Raw genomic sequence first — 25,493 nt, 5'->3', positions numbered from 1 at the left:
CCCGCGAACATTTTAAAGACAGTGCAATAAATGACCGTCTCGTGCAATGACATTACAATTGAAAACGTCCTAAAACATGAATAGCTATTTAACAACCGGATGAGGGGGGAAATTCTGTGTTCTATCTAAATTGCTTTGATTTGACAGGACGTGGTGTTACTGGTGTGTGACGGGAAGTCTATTCATGAGCCCGGACAACTGCGCTTTTCTGTATACAAAATACATACATTATGCTTGTGTGAGAAGACGGCCAGTCATTGGGAATTACCGAAGACAATCAAGGGTGCTTCCAATTAAGGCCCTTCAGAAGAACTCGTGGTTCATTGAGCAGGGACTCAGGTCACTGGATTCACTGGAATGTATGTCTAAAAACTCCACTAGACGCCAAGGGATTGCTTTCCTACCCTACAGAGCAAGACTTTGGGAGTTCTAATGACAGCAAATTACTTCTCTCGGTTATCAAATCGAACCTCAAACCGAACGAAAAGCTCTTAATTTGACCATCAACAATGCAGCGTAGTAAGTACAATCAAGATATCAAACTCCTCAATGTAGCTAAAAAGAGGAAGTTATTGTGATTCTTGAAACATAGGTCATTTCTTCCTTGCTGGCCTGGTTTTCTACATCTGGCACACTTTCCCACCACTGCCGAACAAAATGCATGCCGCTCAGGCTCAAAATGAGGGGCATATTTATCAATATGTCACACAGTGCAGCGCTGCAAGCCACCATGCTGCGCTGCGTTACAGCGAAAGGGCACGAATGCACTGGATCTAAAATATTATGGTGCATTCCTGCCTTTTTCCAGCGCTGATGCACAATGTGCTGCTTTGCGCCACGCAGGCACTCTTGCACCATGGACACCTTCCTACACAAAACAATTCCCTGATGTTTTTTCCTCTTTCCATGTGTGCTGCAGAATGCAACACACATAGAAAGAGGAGAAATAAAACTTGTAAAGCCTCCCCCGGGAAGGAGGTGCATTTTGGCGCATTTGCAGGTCTACCAGGGTGGCAAATCGGGGAATGCGTCAAAATCCATGGCTGTCGCGTGGGAACACCCACACATCACCCATGGGAGTCCTACCTGGGTAAAATAATGGAAAGCATCGATTTTTCGCTGCAGTGTGTTACTCCAAATTTATTAAGCCTCTCAGGGCCACATAAGATGGCCTTGAATGGCTTAATAAATTGCACTTAAGAGTTGCTTTGCGCTTGCACCCCGTTGCGTGGTGCAAAAGCAACGCGACCCTTTGATACATATGGACCTACATATATTAAAACTAAAGGACGGATTAAAAGAAAGATGAAGTAGGAGAATGCTTGGAAATCTACACAAACCACAGATGTCTTGGCGTCCTATCACTTCATGATGCATGTTCAGCAGACTGTACAATACACTGGTTCACATAGAGTCAAACACTTTATTGCATTTTTTCTCCTTCAGCAATGCATTTTGCCCATGGAGGAAGCCTTTACTCTACACTGCCATAAGTCTGAGGGTGCACACTTTTCTTATCTACTCTGAACGGAGCCACTTAACTCCACCCATGGCCATTAGTAAATGTGTATATTATAGAGGCAGGCGTCTATGTGGAAACTCTTTCAGAATACCCACAAATCTACGAGCACCTACATTTTTTAAGTCTGTCCTCGTCCATCCTTGTTTGATTGACCATTATCTCACCCCTGTCTCAGGCGGAGGCTGTACAGACGGACTGTCTGCACTTGACTAAACTGGGAACGGAAATGTGTCATAATGTAGTGTACCATAATCAAGGACTTTTGCCCAGAGAATTGATTTTTATGCAAGTAAATACCACATGAGCAAAAATCTTTACAATTCCAGCCTAAAGAAGTCAAATAAGAAAGTAAAAGCAGTACATATCTAACTGTTCAATTATCCTCTGTATATCTGTGTCTATTCCATACAATTCACATTTTACATTGATCTACTGTAAACTGACAGCATCATTCCGAAAAATAGCCTCGCATTTAAAAACAACATATCAGGGCTTTTTTAGCTTATCTCGTTGAAGCAACTTTGAAAGAACAGTTCTCAGCAGCTTAACACAAATGTAGATAACCACAGCAACAGATGTAAATATGAAGGCCACAACATCCAACAAGTACGGCTGGTACCACGGTTGTTGGGAGCTGTACGGGCGTAGGTGAGCGCCTCCCTTTGACGCAATGATGTGTTCTATCCATCGGACTAACTTCTGGCCAGGTGGAAGGGGCTCAGATCGGTGGATTTTACTCTGGGCAGTGGCCGCTAACTTGTAACTGAAAGAAAAAATACACAGTTTACACTCCACTATTTGAAATACTTGCTTTCAGTACATCATTATTTATTGTACCATCTAAAAACGTTAACTCATGTTTTCAGACCAGCAATAACGGATTTTGGCTTATTTACTTCCGTTTGCGATGCAGAACATGTGGAAGCAGGCCCGGCTCCAGGAATTTTTATTTGGGTGGGCCAAGGGCGCATTTGGGTGGGCCACTGGGGGCTCGATTTGTCGCATATATGTCTAGGCAGGCCTGCGTCAGAGCCCTCCTTTATCTCTTCCAAGTCTTACAAGGCCCAGTAAAACGCACTCTTTTCCAAGTCTCTTTCTAAATATTATCACTCAAAAAGTGTTTTTTTCCATGTAATGTTCCTTTGATGGGAAAAGGAGGTTTCTGAGGTGGGAGTATCAGGCAAGTGACATTTCTCGGGCTCCTTCTGTGCGAGCCTTCAGGGAGAATCCCTCTTCAATACTACCTCCACATGACCCCGGAATCTGCAAACGCACTCCCTTACAGGCTTGATTATCCACTACTCCTCTCCAGTGCACCTTATCTCACAGCTGACCTTGGGCCCCAGCCCCATATCAGGCACAATCGGGCTCCACTTTAATTTTTCCGGTAAAAACATTAGTAAAATCACCTTCAAACTTCAAACATTGACGCTAGCAGTTAATATAATTAGCACACACTTTTAAAGTATGTTCCACAGTAGCCGTTATGACCCGACTGCTAATTAAATAAACAAATACAGAAAGGCCATGACAGGGCCGGCTTTAGCGCTGATGCGAAAGTATTTTTTGGCGCCACACCAATAACCTCTTTCTCCGTTAATACCTTTACTACCACCCTCCCCCAGTGCCCCTTATCTCTCCCTAGCTCCCCCCTCCACCCCTTGACCTCTTCCTCTGATTCCCTCACTGCCACCCTCCACCAGTGCCCCTCATCCCTCCATGCCCCCCCTATTGACCTCCTCATTGGATTCCCTCACTACTACCCTCCAACAGTGCCCCTCATTGCTCCATAGCCCCTCCCCCTATTGACCTCCTCCTCGGACTCCCTCACTGCCACCCTCCACCAGTGCCCCTCATCTCTCTGTAGCCCCTCCCACCATGACCTCCTCCTCAGACTCCCTCACTACCAACCTCTACCAGTGCCCCTTATCTCTCCCTAGCACCCCTCCACCCCATGACCTCTTCCTCGGATTCCCTCACTGCCACCCTCCAACAGTGTCCCTCATCGCTCCATAGCCCCTCCCACTACCTCCTCCTCGGATTCACTCACTGCCACCCTCAACCAGTGCCCCTCATCTTTACATAGCCCCTCTCTCATATGCATTTCATTTGTTGTATAGCACTACTCATATCAGTGTAGTTTGTGTCAGTACTTTACACCACGCACACATTATACAGAGACAATGAATCATACAAGTATGTAAATCTGTCTCTAGGGAATGTCACAGAAGCCAATGAGGATTACAAGGTGTATGAATCACATGTCATCCATACTGGTAGGCAGTATATTTTAAGAGGGTTTGGTCTGTGGAAACACAAACTTAGGATTTAAAGAATATTCCATGGGGGGTCAGCTTTACTGATAAAAATGTATATCTGCCCCAAAATACTAATTTTAGCAACATTAGAATAATAAAAGTCAAAGGAAGTTCTACCTATATCACAAAACAAAAAAAAGCGAAGTTCTAAGTATACCATTCATGTTTGTATGCAGTCTTTGGTGACAGTTCATTGGTCACTGTCCTATGTTAGGATTGTAAATTCGGAACTGCAAGTAACACAAGGATCTCAGTGACAAAGGCAGTAACCCACTGAGCTATCCACAAAAAATACAGTTCATCTGCATTTAAAAACTACTAACAGACAAATTATTACTCTCCAGCAGGGTCATTAATCGCCAGATTTATTTGGGCATTTTGTATTGTCTTATTGTCCTGCATCAGCCATGATAAATAAAAACTGTTCAAATGAAGCACACAAGAAGTATGTGCAGATTTAAAAAAGAAAAACAAATATTAACACATCCTCTTACCCACTACTCCATTAGTCAAACTTTGTGTCACAGCCTGATGTGATAAGCAGCTGCAGGGGTCAGGAAAGGTGAATAAAAATAAACAAACTTCTTTTCTCCTGCACTGCACCGAAAGAGGAATCTCCACACAGCAGAACAAGAGGCAAAGGTGGCCGTTGTCGCCTTTCGCCAGTGGAGATGAAGGGGTGAAAAAAATAAACAAAGCCTCACTAACATGTATATGGTCTTTTAACGACCTGTAAAGTACTCGGGTGCGGCTGCGATAATCTTTAAAACTGTGTGTGGGTGTGTGTTCGCCCGGGAACTGTCTCAGCCCGGGCGCACGGACAGCCCTTTGAACCCAATGCCGTTGTGCGCCTGCCTTCAAGCCCTCACTGTGAGGGCCAAGACTTCTGTTTGGGTGGGCCAGGCTCATGTTTGGGTGGGCCTGGCCCACCCGGCCCACCCGCTAGAACCGGGCCTGTGTGGAAGTAGCCGCTTTGTCTTGGAAAATGTCTTAGCAAATTGTTTGATAGTTGCCACAGGCAACACAAAAATGAGCCTGCTAGAACTCTAAGAAAATTCGTCAAGAAGGCTCTTGTACGCATTAGTAATGTCCCCACATGCTCAAAGCTAAATATTAATCTATGTTTCTTGATGTTTATAAAAACTGTGCTGTGGGGCGTACGAGCATATAGTGTAAGGCTGTAAGATAACTACTTGAAATATTATTTTTTACTTTAATTTAAGGAATCATAAATAGGTTTTGGCACATCATTTCCTCACAGATTTTTTAGATTTCACAGCATTGATGGAGTAGACTAGACTCATGGTCCAAACACTGAGAACCTACTTGCCACATGGGTTCAACTTGAGAAGTCGTCTCCATTTCTGTATGGTGTCTTTCCGAAAAGGACTCCTGCTTGCTGCAATAAAGGCCAAGGTACTTATTTACTTACTTATGCCTACTACCCCTCCTGGTGTATAGGCCATCAACCAGGACTTTCCAGCCATCTCTGCCCTGGGCTTTTTTGATTCTTACTCCAGGGGAAACCCATCATCTTGCAGTCAGCCTCAAGGCCTCAGCAATAGGTGTTTCTTGGCCTTCCTCTTTTGCTTTTCCCTTTAGTGTTCCAGGTCAGGGCTTGTTTGGCAGGGTTTGGTGCTGGCTTGAGGAGGGTGTGACCTAGCCATCAATAGGTCTTTGTTGCTGATGGTGTTTGGCCAGTGAATTGTCAGGATTTTCCTCAGACAGTTGTTAATAAAGGTCAGGACTGTTTTTGGTGGTGGTCACTGTTGTTCCCCAAGTTTCTGCTTCATACAGAAGGACTCATTTTATGTTGGTGTTAAAAAACCTGATCTTGGTTTGCAGTATTACGTCCTTTGACCTCCAGATCTTCTTTAGCTGAATGAATGCATCCCTTGCTTTTCCTATTCTTGCCTTTACGTCAGCGTCTGTGGTGCCCTGCTTGTCCATGACACTGCCTAGTTAGGTGAAGGTGTTGTGTATCGATTTAGATTCCATATGCATTTTCCCGATTAATGCCCTTATATAGGTACAATTCACATTGCCCTTAAATAGGCATAGAAATCCAGTCCCTATTTAGGCATAGCCCATGCTACCCAAATACAGGCATGGCTACTTCCATCTGTTTATCTACGTCACAACGATTTCTTGGAAAATCAGAGTCTTAAGCTGAAGGGACTTCCCCTAGCCTGGATATTGATTTCTCCAAGAACTCATTTAATATGCATGAACATCTATTCCTCAGGGGTTCATTCATGATGTTCATATGCCAGACTTTTACATCAATACTGGCATTCCTAAGCACCTTCAAGGTATAAATATACCTCAACTTGCTATAGCAAAGCACGGTGTGGTTCAGTGCAGTTCGACTACCTACTTGCACGACGCAGCTTGCTACAGCAAGTGCCGAAGGAAGCCAATTCTCCAGCTGATGCACTGACTAGACGCTGTCATCCTCCTGGCGAGAATCCAGCTCCAGTGTTTCTGACTTCCCTTGTGGGGTGTTGGGAAATTGAGTCCCGAGAAAGAGATACCAACCTCTCTCATTCTAAGGTATGGAGCTGATTAGAACCTATAGAACCGTTGGCAATTCTTGGCAGAACTAAAACTATAGCTAAACAGCACCTACGTCTTCCCTGGTACTAGACCTAGGTTAGGTACGTTGGGGTAGGCTTATTTTAGAAGCACCAGTTGAGTATTTTAGCCTGTGTTATTTATGTATGTATTTTTATATATGTCATAGCAACAGACAATGCTATTACAGTATTATTTTATATTACTGTTCACGCTGTACGCATTATACTTCGCATTCTGTCCAACGATTGTAGCAGTTCATATCTTTTGAATAAGAAATAAGACTGTTCAATAAACATCTTTTTAATGAAACGCCCGTCTCTCTATTTCTATGCAAATCTGTAGAAACGAAGCATGCACGATTGACTGAGTGAAATAGTTTTCTTTTGTTTCCACGACTCTGAAGATCTTGTTCCGGTCCTAGAGGAAACAAAGTTGTCCTGTTTTTGCGGTTGTCAGAGACTAATCCCTTCTTGTTTATTCGAGAAAGTTTCTAGTGACCTCCTAGTTAGCTGGCACACGCACAATTAAGTATAGTATACTCGATAGAGACATACTGACCACAGTCCTATGTCAAATCTATAGTGTATATTATTCCAATGCACAGAGCCTATTGGGAATATAGGAACTACACTACATATACACAATATAGGAACTACTCAACAACTTCCAGTGCATTCCATGCAAGAGTAACTGCAGTTGTGCTGTCGGTGCTAGCCTTCAGGATCTTGGTTTTCCCCCTGTGGATGTTGAGGGCAAGCTGTGCTGATGTGGCTGCCTTATTGTTGGTATTCTCTCGCATCTGCATCTGCAGATGGGTATAGGAGAGTAGGACCAGGTCATCTGCAAAGTCCAAGTTGTCGAGCTTTGTCCAAGGTGCTGTTACCATTCAGTTGCTGCTGAAGGCACTGACAATACAAAGGGATGGAGGCAGCACTCGGACCGCTCTATGACTGGACCAGCAGTGCCTTTGGAAATCTATATGTCTGACAAACGAGGGTAAATGCACTACATTTAGGGTATCCAGAAAAAGACATAAAAAGTCAGTAAATTTACGTTTTCTATAGGTTTTTACTATTTTGAAGAGGTCTAGCTTCTTAATTATTAGTATGGATCAAACGTACATAATGGAGTAAAGAGTTGCCAACTTGCCATGCATATTTAATGATCACTCAGGTATTTCTTCCTTTGTAATGTGTGAATCACATTGTGTCAGATGGGCCTGTATTTACTACCTAATAATAATAATTAAGCATGCTTTAACCATTGCGAACACCTTACTTTAGTTTTTTCAGCCTGGCATTCTATGGCCGTTCTGCTACGTTGTACAGTTGTTCAATATTTAACATATTGGCTCATAGCAATGAAGTGTTAAGTTCAAGAACTGGTTTCTACATATAGATTCCTTGATTCTGTAGTGTTTCTTGCCAAGAGAGCCATTGTTAAGACATGGAAAACGCCAGTGGACAATTCCACTTCCGCCGCTTCAACACGGTCTAGTGGTTGAGGACTACACTTCTGCTGCTTGGCAGGGCTGATTGGCAGCAGGGAGGGGCGAGAAATGAGAGAGGACATAACTAACACGATGGAGCCGACGCGTAGCATTTGAGAGACGCGCTTAACCACTATAGCGAAACACGCGCGATAAAACGGTCATTGGTTTTAAAACTGCCCATAATATTCTTTTAATCTGTTTACCATCTTAAATATGTTTTCAGTTGTTTTAAAAGTACTGGTATTCTAACTGTTTGAATTTGAATTTGAAACACATACCTGGTGGGATCCCGCTCGAGGCACCATTCCACACCACTTCCGCCACTTCAATGCGGTATATTGGTTTAGGGCTACACAGTTTCTGCTCGGCAGGGCTGATTGGCAGCAGGGAGGTGCAAGGGACACGGGAGGACTTAACTAAAGCAATGGAGCGGATGCGCTGGCACGCCTAAGGCAAGCACATCTGCGCCTGTCTGCGCCCGAATGGGACCTGGGCCAGGACCCCATGTCAAATCCAGTTCTACTCGTTGGAGGAGCTGCTGGCCCGAGAGCACAGAGTTGCCCCCTGGAGGAACAGACATAAGACACACTCATAGCTGAGAATTTGCTTACCATGCAGTGGTGAGAAGAGAGTAGGGCTGCACAGCCATATATCTCTAATGACACAGGGTCAGTAAGCCCCAGGGATTTAAAGACAGCAGTACTCAACACTCACTCCCTCCAGAAGCACAATCTAGAGATCTTCACCCTCCTTCAGGAGGAAACCCCTGACATCCTAGCAATTACAGAAACCTGGCTTGATGACGGCTCAGGTCCAGACATTGTAGCAACACTACCCTTGGAGCATGATGCCCTTTGGCACAACAGGCAGGATGGGAAAAGAGGGTGAGGGGTATACAAACAGCTAGTTGTAGAAAAGCTCACCGGAGAGAATCTAGAGGGCGCAGAAACTTAATTGACAAGAGGAGGAGAGTGAATTCCTCACTAACCAGCTGAGAGCAGCCATCAACAGGGTGGCACCTGCCCACAGAGAAAGAGTGCGGAATAAGGGCAAGGGAGCCTCCTGGTTCATGGAGGAACTAAGGGGACAGAAACGGACCCCCGACAACACGAAAGGCAATGGCATAGTCATATGACCCTGAGGCGCTCAAGGATTTCAGGGCCAAGCTCGCCACATAGAAAAAGCCATTTTGATAAGAAAGGCCGCGTATTATGAGGCCAGGATCTTGGAAGCAGATAACAAGCAAAAAGAAACGTTCAAAATTCTGAAGGAACTCAGGCAAAAGCAGGTGCAGGAAACAGTCGCTAGCCCGGAACACTGTAACAGGTCCTGACCTTTTTCTTACATAAAGTGAAGGACATCCTTACTGATATAGACATCACCCTTACTAGCCAGAACCCTTTGAGTATGGATGAGGTACAATGTGACAGTAGGTAGCCTCTCGCCTCCTTTCCAAGGCTAGACTCAAATTAAATAAGGTTCACCAGCGGACCCATGCCCAACAAGGATATTTAAAATGACTCTACCAGCGATAGAGGGAGAGATCCTTGCTCTGATCAATCGATTGCTGGGAAAGGGCAGTTTCCCCAGTAACTTCAAGGAAGCCAGAGTAACACCCCTATTGAAAAAGGCGGGGCAGACGTTACACACCTAAAACATTATAGGCCCATATCCTAACTTCCTTTCCAGACCAAAATACTGGAACTGCACGTCCTTAAAACCCTGTCCTTATATATCCAGAAACATCAGCTACTCGAGGATTGTCAGGCAGGATTTAGGGCCCATCACAGCACAGAGCTGGTGATGCTATCAGTGCTGGAAGAACTCAGGCTCACGGCCGGCAGCAAGAAGCTGTATGCCCTGATACTAGTAGACCTCACGGCGGTGTTCGATACAGTCAACCCCAGCCAACTCCTGGCACGAATCAGGGACATGGGCATTAGTGTGATGGTTTATCAATGGATCACCTCCTTCCTGACAGCCCAGACTCAAATGATCCAGATGAGGACTGCATCTCCAATAAAGGGACATTAACATGTGCAGTCCCTCCAGGGTCTGCACTCACTCCGCTACTGTTCAATATCTATCTCAGATCATTGGTGGAGGCCCTAGCCCGTATGGACTGCCAGGTGTTCAACTATGCCGATGACACTCAATTTATTCTTCAAATTGACAACACGCCTCAAGCCCACTCAGGTGTGCAAAATATCCTTAGATACATGGTCAACACGATGACAGCTAATTCACTCAAAGTTAATCCGGACAAAACTGAGGTCCTAGCCATCATCACAGATAGAACCCCATGGTCTGACCTCTTCTGGCCACCGGAAATGGGTGCCACACCTACTCCAGACCCAGTCGTTAAAAGCTTAGGCAATAAAGTAGACAACAAACTCACATTGTCTAACCAAGTGTCCTCCGTGGTTGGGACCTGCGTAGGCCTACTGAGACAGCTGAGGAAATTATCAACCCTCCTCTCTTTCTCCACCCTGCGGACGGTGGTGACCAAATTAATCGTGTACCGCCTAGACTATAGCAATGCACTAAACATTGGACTTACCAAAAAGCTATTAGGCAAGCTACACATAGCAATGAATGATGCAGCCAGGTTGATCTTCATGCTCCCTAGACTGGCCCGGGCCACACCTCTTTTGCAACTGCTTCACTGCCCCCCCCCCCCTCAAGCAGCGAGCCAGGTTTAAAGGCCCTTGCATCGCACACAAAGCCTTTTATGGACAGGGACCAGTTTGCATCAAGGAGCACCTGGAGAGTTACGTCCTTGGACGTACCCTCCGGTCATCAGAGGCAGGTCGGCTGGCCTGTCCACGTTTCAACACAACGACCAAAGGGGGGCAAGCATTCTCGGTCTTGAACTCACAGTTTTGGAATAAGCTGCCAGGAAACCTTTGTAAGGAAAAAACCCTTTTCCCTTTTAGAAAAAAACTGACGACCCTCTTCTTTACAGAAGACTGGGAATAATCACACACATTGACCGGAGACCAATAGTCACATACTGGGATGGACCATAGCTACTCTCTCTTTAGCGCATAGAGACCTCCCGGTGATTATGCGCTCTACAAATCTCAATTAACAATAACATTAACAATTGTGTAAAACAGTTGAGAAGTGGGTTTGGAGTGAGAGAATGGAATCTGGAACTGAACCTCTGCCTGAAGGACTGCTAGTGCTGCTTAAGAAAGTCATCAGGACTGCTTTTCTGCTTGTTGCCCTGATGCCTGCTAACTGCTGTGCTGCTTAAAGGACTCAGCTGGACAGCTTTGCTGCTTGTTGCCCTACTGCCTGCTGCTCCCTGACCCTGGTTTAACCAGACACTGTATGGAACTTGTAACAAAATGCAGCTGGCTCTCCAACTGCACATTGCCAAAGGACTGCTCTGATGCAAGAAGACCACCATTTGACTGACTGCTGTGCTGTGTTGGCCTGCTGCCTGCTGACGGCTGGACCACAGGAGGGACTACCACTTTGCAATCTGCCTTTATGTACTGGCCTGCTGCTTGCCGCAGTCTGCTGTGCCCTACTATTGCTCTCCAAGGGCTTGTTGGCTTGCCCTCTGCTTCCCCAGATTTTCAGGGCCAGAAAAGACTGTGCCTTTTCATCTCCCTGCCTTATTGGTGTGTGGCACTCGTGTTTGGCCTCAGCGCATGTTGAGTGCTTTAGAAGAGCAACACATGCCTAGTTATTTGCTCTGTCCCTGAACTGTGCCCCTCTGGAGTAGGACCAGTGTGTCCATTTAGCGAGTCTCATCGCACTGGGAGTGCAGGAAGGATCCCTTTCTCTTGGAATCAGTGTGGCCATCCCTGACCTACACCCCAAAACCTTGGGGACACTGGTCCGCTGTAGTCTGCTGAGGTGAGACCTCAGGGGAGGCCCCCACTTTGTTGATTTAGGGACTTTACAGTGACTTACAGTATTGCCACAACTAGGCTGGAAGGTGCTTCAATGCCCTGTATGGGGATGCTTAATCAGCATATAAAGTTTAACAGGAGTGTAGGTGCGCTGCACCCTATGTGTTTCTGGGGAGATTTTGATTATCAAAGTATTTATGTTGATATTTGATAATTCATGTGTGTTTACCTAACTTAAACTGGCATTACATGCATTGGTGTTATGATGTTTGTCGTTTTGGTTCGTGCATTGTCCAGGATAACTAATACTATCTTTGTATCTGCATAATATGCACAGTATTTATGATTCATTTCATTTTGGTCTGATTTGATGTACAATATACTATATATTTTTTATATAATCCAGTTTGGAGTCTCTTTATGTGGTTTACTCATTATGTTTCTGTGACTGTGTTGGGCAAACACTTTACATATTGCTGCTGATGATAAGCCCGCTAGCTCTGCGCCAAGCTACCAGAGGGTGAGCACAGGTTATCTTTGGTGTCCAACTTACTTGCCATGACTAAAGTAGTGGGCTCCTTCTGGCTTAGGTGCACTCCCTAGCCAACCTGAAAGCCCATTTCTAACACCAGGCACAAGGGAATTAGATCAATATGACATAGCCCATGTCGCTGCTACGTGGGAACTCACAAACCCACAAGTACAAACATACCAACTCATAACAGTGGAATTAACCCCTTCCCCCAAGTTGTCACCTGTCCTACATATGTCAGGGCTTACCCTGAGAATCATTTCCACCATCTGACAACCAACTAATCCACAATGGTTTCAGTGTTGGGTTATATTATACTGCAAGCAACTAGCTGCCTAGATTATCATTGATTTGTCAAACTACACAACAACATATAGTAGAAGCAATATATGCCATGATTCTGTAATTACAAAATCTGAGAAGACTATTCAAATTTATCAATGTTTGAATGAATACAAATGTTTTTTTTTTTTACGTGGCACAGTGGAGGGCTTTCGTGGCTGTGGCACCTGACAGCCATTAAAATGACTGTACTGCCTAGGTTCCTATATGTAGTCCAAACATTCCCACTACTCCATCTTGCTTCAGCTCAAATACAAAAACGGCTTAATAACTGTGTCTGGGCGTGCAAGAAGCCAGATGTGCCAACCAGTGGAGGTAGAGGTATTTGGTCTACCAAACGTCCTAAAATACAACCAAGAAGCTCAAATATGTTGCATAGTAGAGCGGCACTGCGAAGAGAGCAATAACTCTGGTGCTTCCTGGATCAGGCGGTCACTGGGGTGCAATTGTGGAGGACCCCCAGCCAGGCAGCAAACACCATGTGGCCTACTTTGGTGACAGTGGTGGCCCTAGAAGCATGGAATGCAGCGATAATAAAGACATGCCTTTTCTACATGCCCCTTCTCATTTACTCCCTCTGTGGGCATTCTGGACTTTGGACTGGCAGAGTTCTCGATGTGGCAAACACAGATTTGTTCGATGTGGAGGCCCTCAACATGTTTGATTAAAGTAGACTAAAGCATACCAGAACAAGAGAGGCTTAGGTTTCTTCAAACCTGGCATCAGGTGTCTCATGGAGTCCTTAAAAAAAGGCAAGCTGAACTCTAACACCCTGCGAGAAAAAACAGGGACAAACACTATCAGAAATATACTAATACTTGTGAGGGAGAGATGGAGGGGGAGGGAGAGATGGTCTCCCTTGCCAGACTAGATGGCAGAGAGAACAAGGCCATGCTTCTACACCAAAGGAATGGTCCTCCATCTATCAGAGGGTGAGTGTTAGACCTGGCATCCTTAGGGTGGTCCTCCCTCAACTTTTTGCCTGCTTACCTCCACTTTTTTATGTATCTTTTTGTTGGCCTTAGGAGTCTGAGTGCTTTACCACTGCTGGCCAGTGCAAAAGTGTATGTGTTTTTCCCCTAAACATTAGTGTATGCCTGATTGGCATTTTTAGTTTACCTGTAAGCCCCTTATTAAGTGGTATACCACATGCCCAGGGCCTGTAATCTAAATGCTACTAGTGGGCCTGCAGCACTGATTGCACCACTCACACAAGTAGCATTCAAACTTGTCTCAGGTCTGCCATTGCAGGGTCTGTGTGTGCAGTTTACTGCCACTTCGAATTGGCATTTAAAACCACTTGTCAAACCTTAAACTCACCTTTTATTACACATAGGTCACCTCTAAGGTAGGCACTAGGTAGCCCTATGGGCAGGGTGCTGTGTAACAAAAAGGCAGGACCTGTACTTGTAAGTTTTACATGTTGTGGTAATGACAACCAGCTAATTTCATGTTTTACTACTGTGAGGCCTCCTCCTCTCATATGGCTTGATCATGTTTCATATCTTTAGAATGGTGGTGATAAATCCTCTTTAATGGAAAGGTTGGATTTGACATTACCATTTTCGAAATGCCACATTTAGAAAGTGGAACATTTCTCAGCTCTTAACTTTGCTCTGTGTGCCTGCTGCCTTTCTCCAATACGCATCTAGGCTGGGTGACAGCTACAGTTTGTCCATCTCCTCTAGACAGCCACAAACACTGGAAGGGCTGGGTGTGACAGAGGACTTATCTGCATTCATCTGCATTCCGAAAGCCTTCCTCGGTGGGAAGGGGGAGAGAACGTTCACACCTACATCTGAATAAGTTGTGTACTGTTCTCACACAAAGGGCTGATTACCCCTCACAGATGACAGAGAAGGACTAGGTTGAAAGGGATCCTTGTACACTTTAGAGAGCTCTTTTGAAGTCACCCCTACATCAAATGCACAAAATCAGTACACTGCTAGACCTGGAAAGAACTCTGCTGGAGTAAATCCTGCTGTGCTGAAAGTATTGCCACTTTGCTGTGACTGACTGTTCATAGGAACTGCTTGCCTGCTTTGCTGAGCTGCCCTACTGCCTACTGGTCTGTGCCCTGCTGAGGACAAGGACTGGACTCTCCCACTTGAACCCAGAGTGACTCTAAGGGTTTGCTGGCTTGCTTCCTGTTTTCTCAAGTCTTAGGGACACAAAACACTTCCTGCAATCCTGCTGGCGCTTCTGGACTCTACCATCTGTAAGTCTTACCCTAGCCTGAGGTGCCCGCTCCAGTCCTGGGCTTCAGAGGTGGGTTTCTGCCACTTTTTCCTACATTGACATTGAGGCAGCAGTGACTTTGCGCTGACCGGAACAGACACATCACCTTAAAAGCCAAAGAAGCGGCTGCCCAACGACAGAGATTCTACAGCAGGCGCTGCTCGACACCTACAGGCAGTGCAGCTTGACATTGATGCAGCACCTGCACTGCTAAAGGGTTTGACACTGAAGCTTCTATCAATAGGATGGATAAGCACCAACGCTTGTCTTGATCCACTGATTGATGACAACGCAGCGCCTTCCACGACTCTTTGAGTCTTCGACACCAACACTTTTCTCCCTACTAGGTACTCTGTTAGTGGGACCTATGTGAGTCCTGTCGCCGGCCTGCCCTCAATCGCGGTCAGCCTAAACTTTTGATTTACCCCAGTCTAATGCAACCTATACTAACTTTTTAGCGCCATTGACTTCTAAGCACTGTTTTCACATTTAATCTTTAAAAATTCATATCTCAACTTCTAGTGATTAGATTCATTTTGGTCCTGTTTTAATCAGTTAAATATTCTTTATTGTTCTAAACACATTGCCTCTTAAGACAAGCCTGCCTGTGCTACTATAGGGCGAGCACAGTTTACTTATAAGTATGAATCTAGCTTACCCTGATTAGGATTGTGGTCACTACGTGGACAGGGTGCGAACTTCTGCCAACTAGAGACCCAATTTCTAACAGCGAGGATCTTCTTGATGAGTGCCTCCATCAAAGAAACACTTATCAAACTTGCACTCTATTGTTTCTACAACACAGAGAGGCTTAATTTATGGGATAACACCAGATCAAAGGAATGCTAGCGGTGCTGCAATGGTACATAAATGCTCCTTCACTTTCTATGAGACTGCCCGAAACTTACTGGGTCGAGGTTCTGGATAATATCAACTCCATGTCATAAACTAAGCTGTTGAAATTCCCCACGTGGATAGTCCCAGGGGGGCCAAATCTCCTCACCTACCCTCCTAAGTCACATAGGAGGAAGATCATTTCAGTTCCCTTGATTGCTGCAAGGCAGAACATAGGGGAAAGCTCAAGTGACTGACCATAAATCTAGGATCTGGGATGTTCTGCTGATAGAAAAAAATCACAAAGATCCTGTTTGGCATTGCAGACAGTCCTTGCTGGAACTTTGCGTTGGCAGTCAGCATGGTCTGGTGTTAGTGTAGTGCAAAGTGCAGATCTCGCATTACCAGTGGTCGCTGGAGGTTGCTGTAGCATGAAGAGTTGGGTTCAACGGAGCTTCGAGATGGTGATAACTGACATGAATAATGGGTTTGAGGTTCCTATTGTTATACCTGGTGCCAGCTTTGAAGTGGACGAATCTTCTAGAATGTTCCACCGACAGATGGTTTTGGAATTTCTTTCCTCCCTGCCCAGGCTCCAATTTGTGAAAGGTTACAAAAGACTCTTCTTTGTTAGTGTGCTGAGGCAGCTCCTTTGAAATGTAAATGGCGCAGGGTACAGCTCCGCCCCTCCCATCTTGAGAGGCTTCATGCCCGTGTACTAAAGGTTAATGTTCAGGAATATGAACATTAAGCAGTGATTTTTTTGTTTTGTTACCCTTAGTCGTTTGTGTTCTGTGTGAAAACCTCCTTCATCGATATAAGCTCCCACACAGCTGCAGTCAGATGGCGGTTCTCGGTACCATGTGGTAAGTGGTATTTACGCCTCTCTGCAATCGGACTCGTTGCTTGGCTTAGTGAATTCCTGCTGATGTTCTGGACCACGCCCCGGATTTCCCTTCCTTGGACATTTCCGCATTTGAATATTGGCTATTCCTGTGCGGTCTAGTTGTTTGCTACTGCCGCAGTTGTTCCGGTTTCCTGTTTATCAGTCTGCGTCTGGAGATGGCTGGAGAGAATGCGTTTTTGCACCTTTCCGCATTTCCCCTCGAAACTCTCCCCCTTACTTGTTTTCCAAGGGTTGAAAAAACTACCCTGGAGTAGCATGGACTACCTATGCGAATTCTGAGTGCCTGAAGGTCAGTGACCTGACGAAGATTGTCGTGGTGGTTATTGTTGTTCTTTTGTTCGTTAAAGGCAAAGAGAAGACAAATTGATACTGGATAATGCTCCCTTTTAAAAAGTAACTTCTTGAGACTGCTGAGTGACGTTGAAATCATACAATTCTGTAGAGTGTGATTATTGCTTATTTTTGGTGAGTAACCTCTTGGATGCTTACACAGAACGCATTAATAGAAATCGGGGAGGGGGCCTCCCTATTAGAACAGTCTACTAATATGTTCCTTTTTTTTGGTTTGTTGTTTCTCTCTCTGTATTTTAGAATAATCCCTGACAAGAATTATTGGCAGTGAATACATTTTCCGAGTGAGAGATACCCAGCCCTTTTGGGATCACAATAAGTGGTCCTGTCACTATACTTCCTTCTGCCTTCTGGGGAATATAACCTGTCATGGTGTGTGATATTTTCTAGTCACACAAATGTTGTGTTTCTTAGACGGTAGGAGGAATATCGTTACTCTTGTGGGTACCTGTGAAGAGGTTAGTGACACGTATATGTCTGGGTGCGACAGATGGCCCATCCTTCCAATACCTAGTCTCCCTTTGTCTCACTGTCTGGGAGGAATACACTAACGCTAACTGCCATTCTAATCCCAGTAGTGACTCAGAACACAGGCTGCAGGAACGAAACTGGTTAGGACAAGAAAATGCTGAACTTTCTAAAAGTTTGAGAACAGGGGAGTTAGGTCCTGGGACGTGCAGTCGGCTGGACCATATGTTATACTAAGAAAAAACCAAAAGGCCAACTGCACACTTATTTTGAGTCCTCTATTTTGAGGAAAAACCAAGTGCAACTCCTAGGTTTATTTGGGTATACGAAAATAAACCTAGGAGTTGCACTTGGTTTTTCCTCAAAATAGAGGACTCAAAATAAGTGTGCAGTTGGCCTTTTGGTTTTTTCTTAGTAGAACTTTCTAAAAGTAGTATTTTCAAAATTGTGATCTGAAATCCGACTTTGCCATTAAAGAGGATTTTAAATTACAATTCTTTAGAGACCAAACATGACATTTCTAGCTATTCGCAAACAAAAGTTATCACTTATTGAATGTAATAAGGTAATCTAAAGTTATCCTAAGGGAGAGGTAGTCTTTGTCGTAGTGAAAAAAGAATTTTAGAGGCTTTCATTACTAGTTATGTAATGTTACGTTAATTCTTTTTATATAGCGCACAGCTGCCTCAGCGAAGAGGCGTCCCGCCGCAAGTAGCAGTGTCAATAAGGAAACACGGGACTAAGCCACAGGAAAAAGATAGGTTTTGGCAGCCTTACGAAAGGACAGCAGGCTATCCAGACAGCGAATCTGCATTGGCAGGGAATTCCACAACTTAGCCGCCAAGCAGCGAAAAGAACGTCCTCCAGCTCGGAGACACTTCACTTGAGGGACCGTAGCCAGATATTGCCCAGCTGATCGTAGCTGGCACGTGGGTACGTAGGGTACCAACAAATTGGACAGGATCTCAGGGGAAGAAAGTTTTAAGATTTTAAAAGTCAGGCACAGGGTTTTAAATTCGATCCCTTTGGTCATAGGCAGCCAATGTAGGCGACAAATCGCCCCGTCACAGAGCAGGTTCTGGGAAGCCTCAGCAGTATTCGGGCTGCTGCGTTCTGAACACACTGCAGACGAGTCGTTTCTACCTTATTTGCCCCTAGCAGGAGCGAATTAGCATAGTCCAATCTGGACAGGATGGCCGCCTGTACTATCATCTGCTGGGTAGATGGATCAAAAAACCCCAACAAGGGCCTCAACCCCTGAGAAGGCCAAAGCAGGTACCAGCTATTTTCTTGGTGTGCTCCTGAAATCTGAGCGTGTCATCCAGCCAAACCCCAAGATTTGTTACTGCCAACTTGGGGATGGGAGTGCAACCCAAGGTCTTGGGCTACCAATGCTCACTCCATAGTCCCTGATCTCTCCCCACCAACAACACCTCAGACTTATTACTTAGCATCGCATGGGCCACCTGCCCCAGGACCAAACGGGTCGGCCTCTCCTGATCATAGCCTGCTTCCTCCAGCACTAACAAGTGCAACAGCTTCTAACCGTGGCCGACTTGAAATCCACAGGGGGCAAGAAATCTGTATAGCTACAGATTTCTCAGGGGAGATCAACGACCACCGAAATACATTTCTGGCCCTCCTGACCCCATCTCCGTCAAATGGACATCAAGTATAGACTTTTCGAACCAGCCCGAATATGGATAACGAAAGACAGCAGGTTCAAATACTTTTTTGACCCGGAAGCTCTGCGCCTTTTCCTGGAAGGGCTCACCACCCATGCTATGGACACTGCCCACTTGGATGCACAGCCCAGCCCCCTGCCATGCTGCCTCCTGCTGTGTCTGGTGGCTGCTGATTCAACAGCTGGAAATGAGACCGGGGGCCTTGGGGTCCCTGGATGAGGCTGACCCAGAGCGGTCAGCCTCTTCCAAGGACGACAGTGATCTGGCCCTTAAAGCAGTGGCTGCCATCATGCAGGATCAGGGCCCGAACATCCCGGTCATCGCTGAAGCCATCCCACCCTGATGGCTCAGACATTCTGTGGTCTTCATTGTTCGTCGCTCTCCTGCCTTGGACGATGAAGACTGAGGGCCAAGACCTTCCAGCAGAAGATGGATGAGTCTGCTGTTGCATCCCTGTACTTCTTCGTAGTACTGTTTACATTGCTCTGCTAACGGATGATTGTTCCTGAGCGGCTGAGCTATTTTCCGTTTTTTGTTGCTTTTCTTTGCTTGTTGTGCACATGCATGCTCCTGTACCACTCTAAGCCATGTTTTTTTAAATGTATTATGATGTTTTACGTTATTCAGCCTATTACCCTGTTGATGACTGCTGAGCCCCTGGTGGAGGGGAGTCTTCGAGCTGCCGGCTTGCAACTACAGGTCTCACCTAACCCAAACCCTCCCTTAGGGCCATCTTACATTTAACTGCGCGCTGAGCCCGCCTGCTTACATCCCCCTACCAGCCCTCCTACTGACAGCAGCTTCTGATCCCCAAGTTTTACTTATCCCGGGATGCGCCCTTGACCATTGAGGGGACATTAAGGGGTGCCCCAGCCTGCCGCAACCCGTCTTCCCTCTGCGGCCCTGCTCCCATCCTGGTTTTCTCCCAACTACTTTCTGACCAGCCCCTCCCTGTGGGGCCTCCACTGGCGTACTGGTGCACTGTCCTTTTCAGGAAATGTGGCATACGGTTCTCTTCCATATGTTGCTGCCAGTCACTGTCATCAAGTCCTGGTCTGACCGCGTGGCCGGTATGTTTTTGCCAAGCTGAAGCTCGATGAGGGAACGTTCTGCGTAGGCTCAATCAATCAATCGATCAATCAATCAGGAATTTGTAGAGCGCACTACTCACCCGATGCTGCTACTGCTCGAATAGCCAGGTCTTGAGTAGCCTCCTGAAAGTTAGCAGGTCTAGGATCTGCTGTAGGAGGATGGGGAGGTTGTTCCAGGTCTTGGCGGTGAGGTAGGAGAATGATCTACTGCCGGCGGTCGCTCTTCGGATGTGGGGGACGGTAGTGAGGGCACGGTCGGCAGAGAGGAGCTGGCAGTTCGGGGTATAGAAGGTGAATCGTCTGTTGAGGTATGCTGGTCCGGTGTCGTGCAGTGCCTAGTGTGCGTGGGTGAGGAGCTTGAACGTGATCCTCTTGTTGACGGGCAGCCAGTGCAGGTCTCTCAGGAGGGGTGTGATGTGGCTGTGTCGAGGGATGTCGAGGCTCATGCGGGCAGAGGCGTTCTGTATGCGTTGCAGTTGTTTGAGCAGTTTGGCTGGGGCTCCCGCATAGAGGGCATTTCCATAGTCCAGTCTGCTGCTGACGAGGGCCTGGGTCACCATTCTTCTTGTGTCGGTGGGGATCCACCTGTAGATCTTGCTGAGCATGCAGAGGGTGTTGAAGCAGGAGGATGAGACGGATTTGACTTGCTTGGTATTGGAGAGCTTTGAGTCGAGGATGAACCCCAGGCTGCGTGCACGGTTGGTGGGTGTTGGTGCTGCTCCCAGGGCGGTCGGCCACCAGGAGTCGTCCCATGCTGAGGGGTTGAAGCCGAGAATGAGGACATCCGTCTTGTCTGAGTTCAGTTTCAGATGACTGTTCTTCATCCATTCAGCGACGGCTTTCATTCCTTCATGGAGGTTGGTTTTGGCGGTGAGGGGGTCTTTGGGTCCTTGAGGAGGTCCTTTTGTTGGATCTGATGAGGTGATGCTGTTGGCGCATAGCATTCTTGTGGGCTGCGTGGTTCTCCGGTGTCTGTTCGCAGTGCCATTTCTTCTCTAGTTTTCAGCAGGTTTATTTGGAGGTCAGGAGGTCCGCGGAGAACCAGCTGGCATTCTTGTTGGTGCGTCTGTTGGAGGGTTTCTTGATCGGGGAGAGAGTTTTGGTGCAGTCGTCGATCCAACACCTTAGGTTGCTGGTGGCGTCCTCGGGGTTGGTGGGGTCGGCTTGGTGGGCTTCGAGTGAGAGCGGTGTTTAGCTGGTCTTCAGTGATTTTGCTCCAGCTGCGGCAGGGGATCTGTTGGGTGCGGTTGTGAGTGGTGGGTTTTTGGAAGGTGAAGTGGGTGCAGCGATGGTCGGTCCAGGGGAGTTCGGTGGTGTGGCTGAAGGAGACGTGGGAGCTTGTGGAGAAGATGTAGTCGAGCGTGTGTCCGGCGGAGTGGGTGGGTGTTGTGACGAGCTGTCTGAGTCTGAGGTTGGCGAGGTTGTCGATCAGGGTGGTGCAGTTGTGTTGTTGTTGTTCTCGAAGGTGGAAGTTCAGGTCTCCGAGGAGGATGTAGTCCATGGAGGCATGGGGATACACGCTGACGAAGTCGGTGATGGAGTCGCTGAACTGAGGCCGAGGTCTGGGGGGTCTGTAGACGAGAGTTCCTCTGAGGGTGGTGTTGGGATCAGTGTGGATCTGGAAGTCCAGGGGATTGGCGGTGCTGAGGATGTCCTCAGAGTTGGTCGAGAACTTGAGGGTGGACTTGTGGATGATGGCGATTCCACCTCCTACTCCGTTGGTGCGGTCTCTGTGGGTGATCTTGTAGCTGTCCGGGATAGCTATGGCGATGTCGGGTGCCGAGGAGTTGTTCATCCAGGTCTTTGTTAGGAAGGCGATGTCCAGGGAGGATGTGTCGAGCAGGTCTCAGAGTTCGACGGCGTGTTTGCGTGCGGAGTGGGTGTTCAGGAGTGTGCATCTGAGGTGGTTTCATCCTCTCCAGGTGGGCGGGTTGGTGGCTCGGAAACTGGTGAAGCTGCAGCTCCGGCAGGATAAGGGTCCTTTGGTGCGCTTCGGGGTGGCCAGGAAGCAGGCGTGCGGTCATCTGGTGTTGAGTGCGTGGAGGGTGTTGGCGTCGTAGCGGCGTCGGGTGTCCCGGCGTTTGCGGGGACCAGGGGTCGGGCGCTGGGCACGGACGGGCACAGACGGGCTTGTCTTAGGCACGCCATATAAGGGGAGGTGGGAGGGAGGAGCTCAGTGTATGCCCCTCCTGGCACTAAGCGTCACGGAAATTGGGGCCTCTCACTACTTAATCGTAGGTGACTAAAAACTAGTGAGAGATGCAGTGTTGGACCGCACTGGCCTGCTGGATGTGGGAAACAACACAGACACGCCCTCCTGGGGTGACGTGCTTTCTGACCATGGCTCGGTGGACCACTGGCATCTCTCCTACCAAGCAGACAGGGAGTATACCTTCTTATCGCCTGTATATAGCACCCAATCTAGACTGGACTACTTTCTGGTCTCCCACAGGGTGGTGACCATCACTCAGGAAACCCGGATCATTGAAGCTGCACTCTTCGGTCATGCACCAGTTTTGCTTTCCCTGCACCTAGGCCTCGCATTTCCCGGTTTGCAAGCCATGCCAACTGATCATCACACGCTATCGTACCCCTTAGGGCAAGTCCCATCTGTGCTCAAATGTCTCCACACACCTGGAAGATAACTGGGGATTGGTCTGTTCCCACAGGGTCTTGTGGGCAGCCACAAAGATGACTATTCAAGGCCACCTCTTGAAGGACTCAGCTCTGGACAATGGACAGAGAATGGCTCGTCAGAGGGAACTGGAGGGTGAGATTACAACCCTTATGCACCTCTACACAGCAAAGGCCTTATCTCTCATACACCATCGACTGGAGAAGTCCTGTATGGACCTTAATGTACTATTTACATCCAATGCTGAATATATATTGCAGAGGCTTAAAGGTTGCCACTATGAACAGGGCAAAAAAGTGGGCTGCATCTTGGCTGCTTAACTGCGCCAACAGGAGGCTGCACTGCCCATCCACATATTCCACTCAGTAGGCAAGGAAGTTCTCCCACGCCCACATATTTATGGGTCATTTTCGAGGCTTGAGGGGCCCCCAAAGGAAGACAAAAAGAAATGCATTTTCGAGAGCTGCAGCCACAACCTTTGACTTTACTTAAAGGTTGGGGCTTAACCGTTGCAGGCACTCATTAAAGTATATCAAGGTACATCTATTACAATTACCAGCTATGGTAGTGATATTCGGGGCTACTTAGACATGAGGGATCTCCAGATTGTGAAAAATATTGTTTTAAGTAGATTGTGGGAGGGGAACACCCATCGCATCGCATGCGTCGCATCGCATGCGTATATGTCGCGTGCTGTCACAACGCAAGCGACGTTACGATGCGTGCATTCACTGCGTACGACGTTACATCGCGGGCGCCATCACATTGCGGGGGATTTTAGAACGCAGGGTCGGCGGATCACCGCGAGAGACAGGTACGGTGAACTTTAGTGGAGGGGAGGGTTTTAGGCTTTAGGGTTAGGGCTTAGGGTTAAAAGTCGAAAATGGGGGTGTTTTAGGCTTTAGGGCTAGGGCTTAGAGTTAGGAGTCGAATATTGGTGTGTTTTAGGCTTTAGGGCTAGGGCTTAGGGTTAGGGGGTGAATATGGGGGTGTTTTAGGCTTTAGGGCTAGAGCTTAGGGTTAGGAGTCGAATATGGGGGTGTGTTAGGCTTTAGGGCTAGGGCTTAGGGTTAATGTTACTATATGGTACTGTTTTGCCTTTACCGTTTACACTTTAGGGTTGTTAGTGTATGGTACTGTTTTGCGTGTACTGTTTCCACCGTAGGGTTGAGGAGAAGTGTCAGGGTGTTGTACTGTGTTTGGCGGGGCCATAAGGGAGATTTTTGCGGTGTGATTGAATGCGTGTTCGTAGTGTGCGATCAAAAAGTATTTTGCATGCGTGTGAATGCGGAGTCCGATGTAATGGTTTGCGTGGTGAATGCGTGTAATGTAATGGTGTGTGTTATGTGAGGAATGCAATGTAATGGTGTGCGTTGTGCTTGTTTGCGTTGAATCGTCTTACATCCATTGTGGGATGCCCCACAGTTAGTAATCACATATTTAATACACACAGATTGGGACTTAGGTACATTGGCGATCAATTGGCACTTTCAACTTTGCTTAGATGTATCATGGTATGGTGTAACCCGGTGTTAGCCCTCACCCATGTAATCATAAAAAATTGCCTAACTCTAGACAGGCACTACACATCCCATGGATCAAATACATCAAGGATGTTAAGCGCAAATTGGGTTGCCCTGATTTATTTGAAACCCCGCTTGGTACTTCATTTGGGCAAAGGTCAACTTTATCCACATGATGGACTCTAAAACGGAGGCTCAGGAATTCATTAAACCTACAGTATGGTCCTTCATCATGTTAAAAACCTGTCCCCTGGTGGACCCATACTTAATCACAGTCACGCTATCCCAATACCGATAGCTGTTGACCAAATTTAGACTTAATCTTCTACATTGGTCTCTGGCGGTTCCAAAAGGTAGACATAAGGTGGAAGAGAGAGGTCCTTGCTCATGTGATGATTTTTCTCTGCAAGACACTTTGCACTTTATCTTTTTCTGTGTGATTTACAGACCCTTGCAGCTTCATTACATACTGCTTTTATTTAAGGATTAACCTCTTGAGCAAGTGAGACCAGCTTTGGTGTACTAACAAATGCTTACCAGCCCTTTTATATGTTTTAATGTAGTAAGTTTCTTCATAGAGGCTCTTCGGACCAGAAAGTGGTTGCGTGGCTGATATGCTGATTTTTTGGCTTATACATGTCATAAATTTGATTCAGTTTTTAATGCAATTTTATCTGTTTTTAACTCGTGCGATAATGTCTTTTTATGATCTTGTATTTGTCATATGTTTGCTTTTATGACTTTTATTAGCAGAAATAGCTTATTGACTTGACATGATTCTGTATCAACTGCCTCTTTCTTCTTTTTCTTATCCTTTCGCTTACCTTTCCCTTCTTTCTCACTAGTAAATGCATGATATAATCTAGTTCCCTCGATCACACCAGTTCTCCAAGTTTTCTGCTCTGCATCCATCTAGCATCCGCACAAGTGTGTATGGCTTTCTTGATCCTTCCTTGAAATCTCTTTCTCTACCTAAGATGAGCTGTATGATCCAAGGCATTTGGTCTAGAAGGCAGTTTCATGTCATACATCGTCCTCCTTAAATGTTCAGTGATTCTCAAATTAAATGTGCCACAATGAGGAAATGTCAAAGGACTATCCTTCTCAGTGAT

At 46.6% G+C, this 25,493-nt stretch overlaps 1 protein-coding gene across 1 annotated transcript in view; it reads right to left on the bottom strand.

Annotated features, from left to right (window-relative positions):
- Positions 1–318: 318 nt before the first annotated feature.
- Positions 319–25,493, bottom strand: part of LOC144817970 (UDP-glucuronosyltransferase 3A1-like) — a 604,136-nt gene continuing 578,961 nt past the window's right edge. Inside the window, exon 7 of the mRNA XM_078674946.1 lies at positions 319–2,285. Coding sequence (XP_078531072.1) covers positions 2,009–2,285 — 277 coding nt within the window. The 3' untranslated portion in view covers positions 319–2,008. The remainder of the gene's footprint in view (positions 2,286–25,493) is intronic.

Source organism: Lissotriton helveticus, chromosome 2_1 (assembly GCF_964261635.1).
Source record: "Lissotriton helveticus chromosome 2_1, aLisHel1.1, whole genome shotgun sequence".
Classification (NCBI taxonomy): Eukaryota; Metazoa; Chordata; class Amphibia; order Caudata; family Salamandridae; genus Lissotriton; species Lissotriton helveticus.
Note: the sequence above shows the minus strand (reverse complement) of the source record. Positions and strands in the feature narration are given on the sequence as shown.